Source organism: Heterodontus francisci, chromosome 1, assembly GCF_036365525.1.
Source record: "Heterodontus francisci isolate sHetFra1 chromosome 1, sHetFra1.hap1, whole genome shotgun sequence".
NCBI lineage: Eukaryota > Metazoa > Chordata > Chondrichthyes > Heterodontiformes > Heterodontidae > Heterodontus > Heterodontus francisci.
This window is the reverse complement of record NC_090371.1, coordinates 74,165,541-74,182,516: the sequence shown is the minus strand read 5'-3', so window position 1 is coordinate 74,182,516 and position 16,976 is coordinate 74,165,541. Positions and strand designations below refer to the sequence as shown.

The 16,976-nt window shown below is 42.5% G+C and overlaps 1 protein-coding gene across 4 annotated transcripts in view; it reads left to right on the top strand.

The window, feature by feature from the left end:
- LOC137379970 (kinesin-like protein KIF24) overlaps positions 1-16,976 on the top strand; it is a 130,327-nt gene that overhangs the window by 19,067 nt on the left and 94,284 nt on the right. For all 4 annotated transcript variants that reach the window (XR_010976969.1, XM_068051535.1, XM_068051449.1 and 1 more), the window contains exons 2-3: positions 9,878-10,509; positions 13,466-13,655. Coding sequence is in view for 3 of the 4 variants with exons in the window: in XM_068051535.1 (XP_067907636.1) it covers positions 9,899-10,509; positions 13,466-13,655 (801 nt within the window). In the remaining variant the exon portion in view is untranslated. The remainder of the gene's footprint in view (positions 1-9,877; positions 10,510-13,465; positions 13,656-16,976) is intronic.

Here is a 16,976-nt window from a genome sequence, read left to right as displayed (position 1 = left end):
TGCCATTGAGATAGACGGTCAGCCTATTGTTGAATGGCGGAGCAGGCTTGAAGGGTTGACTAACCAACTCTTGTTCTTAGTTCTTATATTACTGTAAATTTAAATGAGAGCATGATCAAGCTACTATATTGGGTCTATATTAATATAGTTAAAATATCCAGTGATCAGTCTTGATTATTATCTGCTTATTAAAAACATGGATTAAAAAGTTTAAATTTAAAATAAATCATCTTGTGTAAACTTTACACAATCAGCCTATACTGGGTATGTGATTTCAACCTAAAAATTAAAGTTAATTGAGCGTAAATGATCCTGTTCTATTAAATGGAAACTACAAATTTAGTGTATATTATATAACAACATTTGGAAGGCTAAGTTAGGTATGAAGAAAGACTGTCAGGTAATATAAAGTAAAATAGTAAAGGATGTTATGAACACAATTAAAACTTAAAAATAAAATTTAAAAAGGATATGGTCAATTAGAGAAAGAAATCTCCTCTTGGAGGATGAAGGTACAGTAGAATACAAAATAAGTACTTTGCCTTGGTTTCACAGAACAATGTAATTATATTTCATTTGCACAGTGAAAGGGTAAAAGAGAAAGTACAACGAGGTATGATGACCATAATTCGGGAAACAACAGAGAAAATTGAGTTCCACCAAAGTGGAAAAGTAATCACGCCTAAGTATATCTGGGCGGCGCAGTGGTTAGCACTGCAGCCCACAGCTCCAGTGACCCGGGTTCAGTTCTGGGTGCTGCCTGTGTGGAGTTTGCAAGTTCTCCCTGTGACTGCGTGGGTTTCCGCCAGGTGCTCCGGTTTCCTCCCACAGCCAGAGACTTGCAGGTTGATAGGTAAATTGGCCATTGTAAATTGCCCCTAGTGTAGGTAGGTGGTAGGAGAATGGTGGGGATGTGGTAGGGAATATGGGATTAATGTAGCATTAGTATAAATGGGTGGTTGTTGGTCGGGACTTAGTGGGCTGAAGGGCCTGTTTCAGTGCTGTATCTCTTCCAAAAAAAAAAATAAAAGATATGTTTTTAGATGTCCGGCTGTGGTACAGTTGGTAGCACACTCAGCTGAGTCACAAGGTTCCGGGTTCAAGTCCTACTCCAAGGACTGAGCACAAAAATCAAGGACTGAGGGCGTGCTGCACTCTCGAAAGTTCCGTCTTTCGGATGTCACATTAAAGTGAGATTCTGACTGCTTGGGTGGATGTCAAAGATCCCATGGCACTATTATAAAGAAGAGCAGGGGAGTTATCCCCAATGCCTTGGCCAATATTTATCCATCAATCAACATCACTACAAGCAGATTATCTGGTCATTATCACATGGTTGTTTGTGGGAGTTTGCTGCACGCAAATTGGCTGCTGTGTTTTCTACATTACAACAGTGACTACACTTCAAAAGTACTTCATTGACTGTAAAGTGCTTTAAGATGTCTGGTAGATCTCATCTGCACCTTCTCAAGGACTCTCTCATCCTTGCTAAAGTGTGGTGACCAGAACTGGATGTAATATTCTAGTTATAAAAACAAAATACTGGAAATACTCAGGTTTGGCAACGTTTGTGGAGAGAGAAACAGAGTTAACAGTTCAGGTCTGTGACCTTTTCATGTTTTATTTTCTCTTTTGCTTTTATTGTAATATTCTAGTTGTGGCCTAACCAGAGCTTTATAAAGGTTCAGCATAACTTTCCTGCTCTAGTACTCAATACTTCTATTTATGAAGCCATATCCCATAGGCTTTGCTAATTACTCTGTCAATATGTCCTGCTACCTTCAAAGATCTATGCACAAGAATCCCCAGGTCCCTCTATTCCTGCACACTCTTTAGAACTGTGCCATGAAGTCTGTATTGCCTCACCCTATCCCTTCTGCCAAAATGCATTACCTCGCACTTGCCTGTATTAAATTCCATCTGCCCTTTGTTGCCCATTCTGCTCATCCTATCTGTCTTGTTGCAGTTGATTGGTATCATCCTCACTTTTGCCACACCTCCAAGTTTGATATCATTGGCAAATTTTGAAATATTCTTCTATTCCAATATGTGTGGTCCGAGCACTGACCCTTGGGGAATACCCGTGTACCATGTTCCAGTCTGAAAAACAGCCGTTTACCATGACTCACTGTTTTCTGTCCTGAAGCCAATTTTTTTTTTATCCACTAAAATAAAAGCAAAATACTGCGGATGCTGGAAATCTGAAATAAAAACAAGAAATGCTGGAATCACTCAGCAGGTCTGGCAGCATCTGTGGAAAGAGAAGCAGAGTTAATGTTTCGTGTCAGTGACCCTTCATCGGAACTGTCAGTTCTGTCACTGCTGAGTGATTCCAGCATTTCTTGTTTTTATTTTTTTTTTATCCAAGCTGACTTCACCCTCCTCGTCCATGAGCCTCAATTTTGTTAACTAGCCATTTATGTGGCACTTTGTCAAACACTTTCTTAAAATCTATATAGACAACATCCACTGCATTCCCTTCATCAAACAATTCGATTAGATCAATCATGTACAATTTTCCAAATCTGTGCTAGCTCTCCTTAATTAACTCAAACCTCTCCTTGTGCCTGTTTTCTTTCTCCCTAATTATTGTTTCTTAAACCTTGCCCATCACTGATAAACTCACCAGAATGTCGTTACTAGGAATGCCCTTACACACTTTCTTGAGTAAGGGTGTCACATTTGCCACTCTCCAACCCTCTGGCACCTCCCCTCTATTTAGGGAAGATTGGAAGATTATAGCAAGCCCTTCTGGTACCTCCACCCACAATCTGGGATGCAAGCCATCTGGACCAGGCGACTTATCCACTCTAAGCGTAGGCAGGATATACCGGGAAAGGCTGGCTATCAGTTTTCACCCCAGCCATTACGTCGACCATCTCTACTTTTTAGTTTAGATTTAGAGATACAGCACTGAAACAGGCCCTTCGGCCCACCGAGTCTGTGCCGACCATCGACCACCCATTTATACTAATCCTACACTAATTCCATATTCCTACCACATCCCCACCTGTCCCTATATTTTCCTACCACCTACCTATACTAGGGGCAATTGCTAAATGGCCAATTTACCTATCAACCTGCAAGTCTTTGGCATGTGGGAGGAAACCGGAGCACCCGGAGGAAACCCACGCAGACACAAGGAGAACTTGCAAACTCCACACAGGCAGTACCCAGAATTGAACCCGGGTCGCTGGAGCTGTGAGGCTGCGGTGCTAACCACTGCGCCACTGTGCCGCCCATTTTATCAGCATCCTCTTCCTTAATAAACATACAAAGTACTCATTAAATATTCTAGACTTGTCCTGCACCTCTAAACATATATCGCCCTCTTTGTCCCTAATAGGACCCACCCCGCCTACTATTTACATGTTGGTAGAAGATTTTTGGGTTCCCTTTGATGTTAACTGCCCTTCTATTCTCATATTCTCTCTCTTTGCCAGTCTTATTCTTCTCAGTACTATCCAACACTCTCACTCCTTTATGCACCTTATTCCTCTTTTCTGTCCTCTCTATCATTGGTATTGATATGTAGCACAACTTCTGGCTCACTTCCTTCCCCCTGCTGAATATTCTGCACCCTCTCCTTGATGTCCTTTACCCTGCCACCAGGGAGGCAACACATCATGCAGGACTCAAGATGATGGTTATAGAAATGCCTGTCTATGCCCCTAACTATGGAATCTCCTATAACGACTACATTTCTAGCTCTTTGCCATTCCCGCCTTTGCTGCCATGGTCTGGACTGCACTCCTTCAAGATGTTATTACTCCCGGTAGTCTCCAATGCTGTGTACTGGTTTGAGAGTGGCACACACCCCAAAGATTCCTGCAAGACTTCCTGCCTCTTCCTACTTTTCTGGATGGCCACCCCTCTACTATCCTGAACTACTTCTGCCTGTGGGGTGACCATGTCCTGGAATGTATGACCCAGGAAACTGTCATCCTTCCAGATGATCTGCAGTGACTCCAGCTGCCCCTCAAGCTTAGAAATCCTGAGCTCCAGCTCAAACAGCTGGAGACACTTCCAACATGCATGAAGCGTCCTGAAGTTCCCACGTTGCTGCAATTGCAAGCAGCAGGTCTCAGCTGTCCATCCTTGATCTTTAAAAAAAAAATCTCTCTCTTCCCTCTTTTAGAGTCTAATTACTATCTTGTTTAACTATTAATTTTACCCCACGTGCTGAAAAGACTTTTAGTTTTAGTTTTCCCTTGCTCCCTACACTCACTCCACTCTCCTGCTGCTGTCACAGTAAATTTGCTCCAAATCTCCAATGCTCCCAACAATATTGAGAGATAGCAATCACAGTTGAGCTACGTGACTGCGATTTCTGGAGATGCAGTCCCTGCAAGTATCATTTGAAGCACCAGATTGTGGAATCATCCTTTGTCTACTTAAACTGTAGAAAACACCCAAGGAGTACGAAGTAGGGAGAGATCATTTTGACCTCTAACAGTTACAGGTCTGTTGCTGTTGGTGGTAATGGTGGCATTTTGAGGTGATGATTTAAACATATGACACAATTGCCCTTCATGCAACATTAAATTACACTGGATTATGTGTGCCTTTTTTCCCCCCACCCACCCCAGTAATATATGGATATCAGAATCTAAATGCAGTGAGAACACTAGGCCTAAAACAAACCTACTCCCTAGACTGATTACAATTGCCCTAGGTATAAACAAGATACACAACAGGCTTTGAACCTTTGCTAAAAACTAACCACGGAGTTTGACCTTATGAAGTGTTTGATTTACTGAAAAACCATTACATAATAGTAAATAGAGTACCATTATTTATCAAATATTGGCTCAGTGGTAGCACTGTTGCCTTGGAGTCAGAAGGTTGTGGCTGCAAGTCTCATAGCACAACAACAACTTCCAGTAAAATTTGACTTTGAGCAAGAATAGGAGATATTAGGACTGGTGACCAAAAGCTTGGTCAAAGAGTTAGGTTTTAAGGAACATCATAAAGGAGGAAAGAGAGGGAGAGAGGCAAAGGGGTTTACGTAGGGAATTCCCAAACTTAAGGCCTAGGTAAGTTACGGCATGCTCACCAATGATGCAGCAAAGAAAATCTGGAATCTGAGGCCAGAATTGGAGGAACACCAAGTTATTTGAGGGTTGTAAGGCTGGAGGAGTAGGCCATAGCTGAATTTGAAAATCAGGATAAGAATTTTAAAATTGAGTCATTGGCTCCAGTCTAGCAATGTGGGTCAGCGACCCCCCACAGGTGTGTTGGGTGTACGGGACTTGGTGCAAGTTAGGATATGGGCACCAGAGTTTTGAATGATTTCAAGTTTACAGAGGATGTAAGGTGGGAGGCCAAGCAGGAGAGCTTTGGAATAGTCAAGTCTAGAGGTAACAAAGACATGGGTGAAAAAAAAAGTATGGGAAATCTCCCTCGTGTCCTGGCCAATATTTATCCCTCAACCCTCATTACGTAGGATTATGTATAATTTACAGCACAGAAACGGGCCATTTAGCCCAACTGGTCTATGTCGATGTTTATCATCCACACAATCCTCAATTCAACCTACTTCATCCAACCTCATCAGCATAACCTTCTAATCTCTTGGCACACTACTGGACATGAAATCATCAGTGAGGGAAATGTTGGTGGTTACAGTGATGGGGGTTTCCCAAAAGCCAACACACAGAAATTGCTGTGGCATCGATGCCACAAGAGGAAAGCTGGGTTTTTACTATCCAAGCTCATTTTAAGATTGGTCTCTTGGGCAAGTGTTCAAAGATCTCATGATGCCCATTGCAAATGTTAACCAACATGAAGGAATATTTGCAGCACAGTTGGAATTGAGACAAGGAACTGAATTAGACTGGGACAGTTTCTGTGCTGCAGGTTTGTGATCACTAGGAACTGTATTGAGACTACTGCTGACTCATTCTATTTTGCAAATGAGTCAAAATCCAGAGGGGGAGATCTGGACTAGTTTGAACTAAAGCTAGGCCAGACCCCCTGCTGCTTCTCACAATTAAATATTTTATGGTTTGTTGAAAAGTATCTGAGGGCACAGCCATTCTAAACTGTCAAAACACCCACAAAAACAGATCATTTTCTCTTTGGCTTATTATAGATTGTGGTACCTCACTGTATGCAATTAGCTGCAGTGGTTCCCTACATTACAAAAGTGACAACACTTCTAAAGTACTTCATTGGTTGTAAAGCACTTTGGGAGATCCTGAGGTTGCGAAGGCACTATATAAATGTTAAGTTCTGTTATTCTTTCATATGTGCAATTTTTTTAACTGAAGCAGTTAGTTATTTATCCTTTATAGAACATAGAACAGTACAGCACAGTACAGGCCCTTCGGCCCACGATGTTGTGCTGAACCTTTAACCTACTCTAAGATCAAACTACCGACATACCCTTCATACTACTATCTTCCATGTACCTATCCAAGAGTCGCTTAAATGTCCCTAATTTATCTGCTTCTACCACCACCGCTGGCAGTGCATTCCACGCACCCACCACTCTCTGTGTAAAGAACCTACCTCTGACATCTCCCCGAAACCTTCCTCCAATCACCTTAAAATTATGCCCCCTGGTGATAGCCCTTTCCGCCCTGGGAAAAAGTCTCTGGCTATCCACTCTATCTATGCCTCTCATCATCTTGTACCCCTCTATCAAGTCACCTCTCATCCTTCTTCGCTCCAATGAGAAAAGCCCTAGCTCCCTCAACCTTTCTTTGTAAGACATACCCTCCAGTCCAGGCAGCATCCTGGTAAATCTCCTCTGCACCCTCTCTAAAGCTTCCACATCCTTCCGATAATGAGGCGACCAGATTTGAACACAATATTCCAAGTGTGGTCGAACCAGGGCTTTATAGAGCTGCAGCATAACCTCGCTGCTCTTAAACTCAATACCCCTGTTAATGAAAGCCAACACACCATACGCCTTCTTAACAACCCTATCAACTTGGGTGGCAACTTTGAGCGCTCTATGGACATGGACCCCAAGATCCCTCTGTTCCTCCACACTACCAAGAATCCTGTCTTTAAGCCTGTATTCTGCATTCAAATTCGACCTTCCAAAATGAATCACTTCACACTTTTCCAGGTTGAACTCCATCTGCCACTTCTCAGCCCAGCTCTGCATCCTGTCAATGTCCCGTTGCAACCTACAGCAGCCTTCCACACTGTCCACAACTCCAGCAACCTTCGTGTCATCGGCAAACTTGCTAACCCAGCCTTCCACTTCCTCATCCAAGTCATTTATGAAAATCACAAAGAGCAGTGGTCCCAGAACAGATCCCTGCGGAACACCACTGGTCACCGAGCTCCAGGCTGAATACTTTCCATCTACTACCACCCTCTGTCTTCTATGGGCCAGCCAATTCTGTATCCAGACAGCCAACTTTCCCTGTATCCCATGCCTCCTTACTTTCTGAATGAGCCTACCACGGGGAACCTTATCAAACGTCTTGCTAAAATCCATATACACCACATCCACTGCTCTTCCTTCATCAACGTGTTTTGTCACATCTTCAAAGAATTCAATAAGGCTTGTGAGGCATGACCTGCCCCTCTCAAAGCCATGCTGACTGTCTCTAATCAAACTATGCTTTTCCAAATAATCATAAATCCGGTCTCTCAGAATCCTCTCCAATAATTTGCCCACTACCGACGTAAGACTGACTGGTCTATAATTCCCAGGGTTATCCCTATTCCCTTTCTTGAACAAGGGAATAACATTTGCCATCCTCCAATCATCTGGTACTACTCCAGTGGACAGTGAGGACGCAAAGATCATCGCCAAAGGCGCAGCAATCTCTTCCCTCGCTTCCCTTAACATCCTTGGGTATATCCCGTCTGGCCCCGGGGACTTGTCTGTCCTCATGTCTTTCAAAATTTCCAGCACTTCCTCCTTCTTAACTTCAACCTGTTCGAGCATATCAGCCTGTTTCACGCTGTCCTCCCAAACGACCAGGTCCCTCTCACTAGTGAATACTGAAGCAAAGTATTCATTTAGGACCTCCCCTACCTCCTCTGACTCCAGGCACAAGTTCCCTCCACTATCCCTGATCGCCCCTACCCTCACTCTGGCCATCCTCTTGTTCCTCACATAAGTGTAGAACGCCTTGGGATTTTCCTTAATCCTACCTGCCAAGACTTTTTCATGTCCCCTTCTGGCTCTTCTAAGTCCATTCTTCAGTTCCTTCCTGGCTACCTTGTAACCCTCTAGAGCCCTGTCTGATCCTTGCTTCCTCAACCTTAAGTAAGCTTCCTTCTTCCTCTTGACTAGCTGTTCCACATCTCTTGTCATCCAAGGTTCCTTCACCCTACCATCCCTTCCTTGCCTCATCGGGACAAACCTATCCAGCAGTCGCAGCAAGTGCTCCCTAAACAACCTCCATATTTCTGTCGTGCATTTCCCTGAACATCTGTTCCCAATTTATGCTCCCCAGTTCCTGCCTAATAGCATTGTGATTTCCCCTCCCCCAATTAAATATTTTCCCATCCCGTCTGCTCCTGTCCCTCTCCATGACTATAGTAAAGATCACTATCACCGAAAGATCTGCCACCTGGCCTGGTTCGTTGCCAAGCACCAAATCCAACATCGCCTCCCCTCTCGTCGGCCTATCTACATATTGAGTCAGGAAACCTTCCTGGACATACCTGACAAAAACTGCTCCGTCCAAACTATTTGCACTAAGGAGGTTCCAATCAATATTAGGGAAGTTGAAGTCACCCATGACAATAACCCTGTTACTTCTGCACCTTTCCAAAATCTGCCTCCAAATCTGTTCCTCCGTGTCTCTGTTGCTGTTGGGGGGTCTATAGAAAACTCCCAATAAAGTGACTGCTCCTTTCCTGTTACTGACTTCCACCCATAATGACTCAGTAGACAATTCAATATAGAGTCAGAGAGATACAGCACTGAAACAGGCCCTTCAGCCCACTGAGTCTGTGCTGACCATCAATCACCCATTTATACTAATCCTACATTAATCCCATATTCCCTACCACATCCCCATCTTCCCTCAATTCTCCTACCACCTGTCTACACTAAGGGCAATTTACAATGGCCAGTTTACCTATCAACCTGCAAGTCTTTGGCTGTGGTTGGGGAGAACTGGAGCACCCGGCAGAAACCCATGCGGTCACAGGGAGAACTTGCAAACTCCACACAGGCAGTACCCAGAACTGAACCCGGGTTGCTGGAGCTGTGAGACTGCGTTGCTAACCATTGCGCCACTGTACCACAGTAGGTTTTAGCACTAAATTAACATTCTGAATCTACCAGTGTAATAGTTTGTTTACTCTGAAAGCAGATTTATAGTTTAGTTAATGAAAGGTGAGATTAAAAGCACTATATGTCCTCTTTTTTTTTCAAACAATTTTTAATATTCAATCTTTATTTGAATCTAGTTTAGATAGATGGAGTAAAAGTCACTTCTTTCTGTCAACTCTAAAGGTCATAGTTGAAATCAATTTGGCTAGTCTTGCCCCAGTTCCTAGGAGCATAATGCACAAACTCCCTATAGGTTGGCATTCCTTCACACAATGATGGTAACTGCTGTGAGGATGGGAAAATTCACATGGCTTCAATAAAGTTCTGAGTTTGGGATCATATTGGAGCAAAGTTTTACTCTGGCTCATGCTGTATCTAATATAGGAATGTTCAATGTTGGAATCACCAACAGTATGTGCTATTCATCTCAAAATTTCTCCTCTTAATAAGAACTTCAAAAAAACAGAGATCTTACAGAAAGCAAGATGAAATAATTTTATTCCGTTTTGTTTTCTGGAAGATTCTAGTTTGTTGAGACTAAGAGATTGAAGGTTGAGTTCAGTGAAATATTTCCCAAAGTAATACTAAAATTGAAAATCTAATTTGAAAATTTTTATTTTCCAGTGGTGATACAAGTTTGGTAGGATGTCCTCGTGCCTCTACGAATGTCTGTGTGAAGCAGGACTGGAACAGTATTACACTCACTTTACTGCAATGGGTTTTCTGAAATCGCAAGAACTGGTTAAGCTAACTGAGAGTGATTACTCTGCACTGGGGATACACAATATGCAAGATCAAAAACGTTTATTCCAGCTCATTCAAATCATAAAAGCTGTACAAGAAGAGGAACATGGTGCCATTGCAAGTACTGACCGTGCCCAGGCAGGCTCACTTAATTTCTTCATGGAGAAGGTTAAGCCTGGCCCTCGACGACAATTGGACTTTGAGTCCTTATGTAATAATAAAAGGGACGAAGTCAGTCAGGCGCCTGATCCCAGTAGTTATTCTCTGTTATCTTGCATAAATCAACTTCGGGATAATACTTCAGGATCGTTGAAACCTCCTTCACCAGTTCACCAGCTACCTGCCAAACTATGTCTAAAGGATATGCACTCTTTTCCTGACAAGGATGATGGTCACCCAATAATAATCTTACCGAACAACGCAAGAGTTTGTGACCGTAGCGAAATCCAAAACAAAAAAATGATTTTACATGTTTCAGGATATAATTATGGACTACCACATGCTCTCATAAGGTATTGTAATCACTCTGTTAAGATTGATTAAGCACTAATTTTTAGGGCTTTTACAAAACTCGCTTTATATAGGAAAACCTGAATATGAATAAAAGCAAAATACTGCAGATGCTGGAAATCTGGAATAAAAACAGTGCTGGAAATGCTCAGCAGGTCATGTAGCATCTGTGGAGAGAGAAGCAGAGTTGATGTTTCAGGTCTGTGACCTTTCATCAGAACTCTGTTCTGATGAAGGGTTACAGACCTAAAAAGTTAACTCTGCTTCTCTGTCCACAGATGCTGCCTGACCTGCTTGAGCATTTCCAGCACTTTGTTTTTGTTATCCTGAATATGAATGTGATTACATTACGTTATGAAAAATAAATCCCACAATATTAAGGCACAGTGGATCAAGACACGTCATATTTGTGGGACATCGCAGATATCAGTCACATCTATCTGGACTGAATTGGTACTATGTGAATTGAGTTTGGGCATACAAAATCTCTCAAGTTCTTGAGCATTCAAGGGCTCCTAGTGTCTTTGACACCCAGCAAGATAAGAATAAACATGTTTGTTCCTAGGACTCTGGAAGAGTAGTCTGTATATGTTAAATACATTTCTATAATAGTATCTCCATTTAAAATTTAGTATGCTGCCAAAAAATACTGCATGAGCTTCCCTGATGGGCCATAGGGCTTCTGGATTCTCTTGGGTCCATGTGGGGATTCCAAGGGATTTGCACGGTGACCAGATTTACTAACATGTTGTTTCTGGCACTGTATACTATCCAAAAACATTTCCTGAATTATAACACTTTTTTTCTTTTGGGTAGCTCACTCAGTCTACCACATGCTATGACAATAGGTCCTTGGGAGTGGGTGCATGCCAGTGCCCAATACCGAAAAAGTTTAGTGAAAAAGCCTAGCTTTTAAAGAATGATACAGCACGGGTAGTGATTTCAAGATCATTAAAACTTGCGCTTAAAAAAAAAAAAATTCTCCTCCTGTCACCTCTGGCTCTTTTTTGCCAATGACCTTAAATCTGTGTCCTTTGGTTGCTGACCCCCTCTGCCATTGGAAACAGTTTCCCAAACCCTTCATGATTTTAAACACCTCCATTAAATCTACCCTTAATCTTCACTGCTTTAATGAGAACAACCCCAGCTTCTCCAGTTTCTCCATATAACTGAAGTCCCACATCCCTGGCACTATTCTAGTAAACCTCCTATACACCCTCACGAATGCCTTCACATCCTTTGTATAGTGCTCAAAATTGCACAAAATACTCCAGCTGGAACCTAACCAGTGTTTTATAAAGGTCTAGCATAACTTCCTTGCTTTTATACTCTATGGTTCTATTAATTTTAAAAAAGCATATGGGACCCTTGACTTTAACAGCCTTCTCAAATTGTGTACCACCTTTTAAAATTACACTATTTAGTTTGTATTTTTCCTCATCATTCTTTCGAACCAAAATACATAATATCACACTTCTCTGCATTAAATTTTATCTGCTATGTGTCTGTCCATTTCATCAGACTGTCCACATCCTCCTGATGTCAGATACTATCCCCCGCACTGTTTATTACATTTGAGTTTTGTGCTTTCTACAAACTTTGAAATTATACCCTGTATACCCAGATCATTAACATGTGTATCAAAAAGTGTGGTGGTCCTAATACAAACTCTGGGGGACACTATTGTATCCTTCCTTCCAATCTGAAAAACAACCATGCAGTCTGCTTTCAGTCTCTTAGCCGATTTTTGTATCCAAGCTGCCAGATCCTCTTTAATCCCATGGACCTTCATCAATCCCCTCCGTTACATCATCAAAGAATCAATCATGTCAGTCGAACACGATTTTCCTTTAACAAATTTATTTATTTATTAAATCACATATTTCCAAGTGATTATTTTGTCTCAGATTATTGTGTCTCAAAGTTCCCCCACCACTGATATCAGCTGACTGACCCGTTCCTGGGTTTATTCTCTTTTTAGTGAAGACAGGGACAAAATACTCATCTAGTACCTCAGCCATCCCTTCTTTACCTCCCTCATGGAAATGTACCTAGTCTGTCCCCAAACTGCCTCCTCCTTGAAGGCTTTCTTGTTTTACTTTCCAATCTTTGATTCCAAACCACTTGGCGCAGATTCTTTTTCAACACATTGAAATTAGCTCCCTTCCAGTTGACTATTTTCATGTTTGGTCATTCCTTGTCCTTTTCCATAACTACTGTAACCCTAATAGTCTAATAATGGGGTAATGCACCTCCTGGTGCAGTAATAAGCTACACAGACTAGCAATTCTTTGATCCCAGGTCTGTGCAAAAGGACAAGTTTTTAAACTTTTTTTCTAAAAAGATTACTAATGGGAACATCAGTTAACTTAGACTATATTGTGAAATGGGAGCTGTGAAATGATACTGACTCCAAAAATCCATGGGACAGACAGTGCACTTCCACTAAGTTTGTTGGAAGTACAATAGAAGCAACCTGAAATCAGCTGGGATCTAGATATGCTCTGGAGCCTGGCGTGGGGCAGAGTTTCCATGCATCTCAAACACGGCCCTTGATCTCTCAGCATATAAAGCCAGGTGAAGGGAATTCCATGGGAATTTCTTTGGCCCTGGCTTGCAAATCGCTATTCTGATGTAGCTATGAATACATATTTGAGAGGAAATGATTCTATTGTCTTAACTACCATTCTTGTCTGGCAATCTTTTTTTTTTTTAAATTGTGATACTTGTATGGTCCATCCTTGCCTGCCCTGAAAAGATGGTGGCATGCCCTCTTCTACATGGTGAAGATGAGTAGAAAGAGCTTGCATTTCGACAGCACCTTTCATGACCTTGGGTTGACCCAAAGAGCTTTACAGCCAGTGAAGTGCTTTTTGAAGTGTAGTCACTGTTGTAACCTAGTCAGTAGGTTCTTTAGTTTTGAGCATTGTTATTTATTTTGTACATTTTTATTCCTAGGCATATGAACCCTGGGAAAGAACAAGCATGGACTCAGATTGAAAAAATCTGTGTGTGTGTTAGAAAGCGCCCTCTGGGAGTACGAGAAGTGCGACGTGGAGAAATTGATGTTGCAAAAGTGGAAGAAAATAAATCTGTCCTTGTTCATGAAAAAAAGGAAGCAGTTGATTTGAAGCAATATCTTCAACAAGTAGGACTTAATTTCTCTTAATTTCTTCAGCTTTAAAAGTTGGCCAGTGAATGCCTCTTGGGAGTAGGTTCAATTTGCCAGAAAAATCAGTTCAGTTTATTTTTTAAAAAAGGATAATTGGTAGGCTGCATGGTGTTAGACAGTGAGCCATTGAAGGGTTGAATGATGAGTCATCTGAATTACAAAATGTGTTCTGACCTTGAAATATGACCCCTAAACATCTATTCTTTATAATACTACCAGTTACATTCTTCCACAGCATTGCTCACAGAAAAAAAAATTATATATTTTCTGCCATTCAATTTCTCACATGCCTGTATTGCATATTTCTTTGATCATGGTTACATTTTCCCCCAAGGAAATCTATTGATACTGCTCCATGATGTCACTTTTACATTGTTTTGTTATTCCTCTTGTGTTCACATGGTTAACAGGGACCAATGATTAGCATTTCTGTCATAGAATAATGACAAATGAAATTATTTAATCATGTTCCACAGACTCATGTTATTGTTTAAAAGCAACGTATAAACATGATTACTACCAATAGGATCCTAGAAAATGACACTAATATTTCGAATTGTCATCACCAAGAAACTGGCTCAAAAGTTTACTCAACAGATTCTGTTGGTAGCCTTACCCACTGCTGTCAGACAGTTGGTGAAACATAGATGATTCCTTTGTTCAAATCTTGCTCTTGAGGTTTGTTTTGTAGCATTTTGCAGGGAGGTTTTTTTTTTAGATTAGATTAGAGATACAGCACTGAAACAGGCCCTTCGGCCCACCGAGTCTGTGCCGAACATCAACCACCCATTTATACTAATCCTACACTAATCCCATATTCCTACCAAACATCCCCACCTGTCCCTACATTTCCCTACCACCTACCTATACTAGTGACAATTTATATAATGGCCAATTTACCTACCAACCTGCAAGTCTTTTGGCTTGTGGGAGGAAACCGGAGCACCCGGAGAAAACCCACGCAGACACAGGGAGAACTTGCAAACTCCACACAGGCAGTACCCGGAATCGAACCCGGGTCCTTGGAGCTGTGAGGCTGCGGTGCTAACCACTGCGCCACGAGGTGTCGTAACTTACTTAATAAAAAAAAATCCGGGTGTTCAGTTGTAAACTTTTGAAACTGTGTTGGATCCTGAAACAATTTCTTAGGTGCAGATTAAATTAGGATTCTCAACATTTTTTCTTTCTGTTTGGATTTAATATAATATGACTTGCCTATGTGGAGTAAAGTCCTGCTCAGGTCAGGAAATAAAAAATTGTTCCAGTACAGCTACAACACTGACATCTACCCGGCAACATGGAAAATTGCCCATGGAAAATATCCTGTACGCAAAAAAAAAAGCAGGACAAGTCCGACCCGGCCAATTACCACCCTATCAGTCTGCTTTCAATCATCAGTAAAGTGATGAAGGTGTCATCAACAGTGCCATCGAGCAGCACTTGCTTAGCAATAACCTGCTCAGTGATGCTCAGTTTGGGTTCCGCCAGGGACACTCTGCTCCTGACCTCATTACAGCCTTGGTTCAAACATGGACAAAAGAGCTGAACTCAAGAGGTGAGGTGAGAGTGACTGCCCTTGACATCAAGGCAGCATTTGACTGAGTATGGCATCAAGGAACCCTAGCAAAACTGGAGTCAATGGGAATCAGGGGGAAAACTCTCCGCTGGAGTCATACCTAATGCAAAGGAAGATGGTTGTGGTTGTTGGAGGTCAATCATCTGAGCTCCAGGACATCACTGCAGGAGTTCCTCAGGGTAGTGTCCTGGGCCCAACCATCTTCAGCTGCTTCATCAATGATCTCCCTTCAATCATAAGGTCAGAAGTGGGGATACTCGCTGATGATTGCACAATGTTCAACACCATTTGCAACTCCTCAGATACTAAAGCAGTCCGTGTAGAAATGCAGCAAGACCTGGACAATATCCAGGCTTGGGCTGATGAGTGGCAAGTAACAGTCGCACCACACAAGTGCCAGGCAATGCCCATCTCCAACAAGAGAGAATCTAACCTCTGCTTGACATTCAATGGCATTGCCATCGCTGAATCCCCCACTATCAACATCATAGGGGCTACCATTGACCAGAAACTAAACTGGAGTAGCCATATAAATACCGTGGCTACAAGAGCAGGTCAGAGGTTAGGAATCCTACAGCGAGTAACTCCTCTGACTCCCCAAAGCCTGTCCACCATCTACAAGGCACAAGTCAGGAGTGTGATGGAATACTCTCCACTTGCCTGCATGGGTGCAGCTCCAACAACACTCAAGAAGCTTGACACCATCCAGGACAAAGCAGCCCGCTTGATTGACACCCCATCCACAAACATTCACTCGCTCCACCACCGACGTACAGTGTGTACCATCTACAAGATGCACTGCAGCAATGCACCAAGGCTGTTTAGACAGCACCTTCCAAACCTGCGACCTCTCCCAACTAGAAGGACAAGGGCAGCCAATGCATGGGAACACCACCACCTGCAAGTTCCCTTCCAAGTCGCACACTGTCCTGACTTGGAACTATATCGCCATTCCTTCACTGTCACTGGGTCAAAATCCTGGAACTCCCTTCCTAACAGCACTGTGGACCTACCTCACATGGACTGCAGCAGTTCACGAAGGCAGCTCACCACCACCTTTTGATGGCAATTAGGGATGAGCAATAAATGCTGGCCTAGCCAATGACACCCACATCCCATGAATAAATTTTTTTTAAAAACACGACCCGAACCCGACAACCACATCGGATCCGAACCTGACCTGACCTACCTTGATTCCATCGTGCACTCACTCACTGTACCACTTTTGGATTAAGGAAGCTGCAGCATGAGCGTGAGCATTGAGACGCTCACTGCGCAGACTCTGAGTTTCCCTCCTTGACATCCCGGACTCCCAGGTCAGGTAAGTTTTTTTTTTTTTTTTTTTCCAACTTTTACACTCTCCACTCCAGCAGAGCAAAATGCAAGATTTCCTGTGTGTGTCTGACCTGGACCCAACCCGACACATGTCATCGGGTCCCCTTGGGTTGGGATCGGGTAGCGGGTCTTTAATGTGGAGGTGCCTCTGATGTATAAGAATTCTGTTGCTTTTAAAATCATTGGAAAATCTATATAGAGTCATAAGACTAGATTCTTTATTATGGAGGTGGGAAACAGGAACTGGGTCTGGTTTTGGGTCAGAAACCTGTCTCCTGTGGGAAGCTGATTTCAGATTGCAATTTTCAAATGGGTAAGTCCTTAACTGGTGTGGAGATGGGTTTCCTGTCCTCTTAGAGCCTCGGGGTTTGAAAATGGCAATGGGC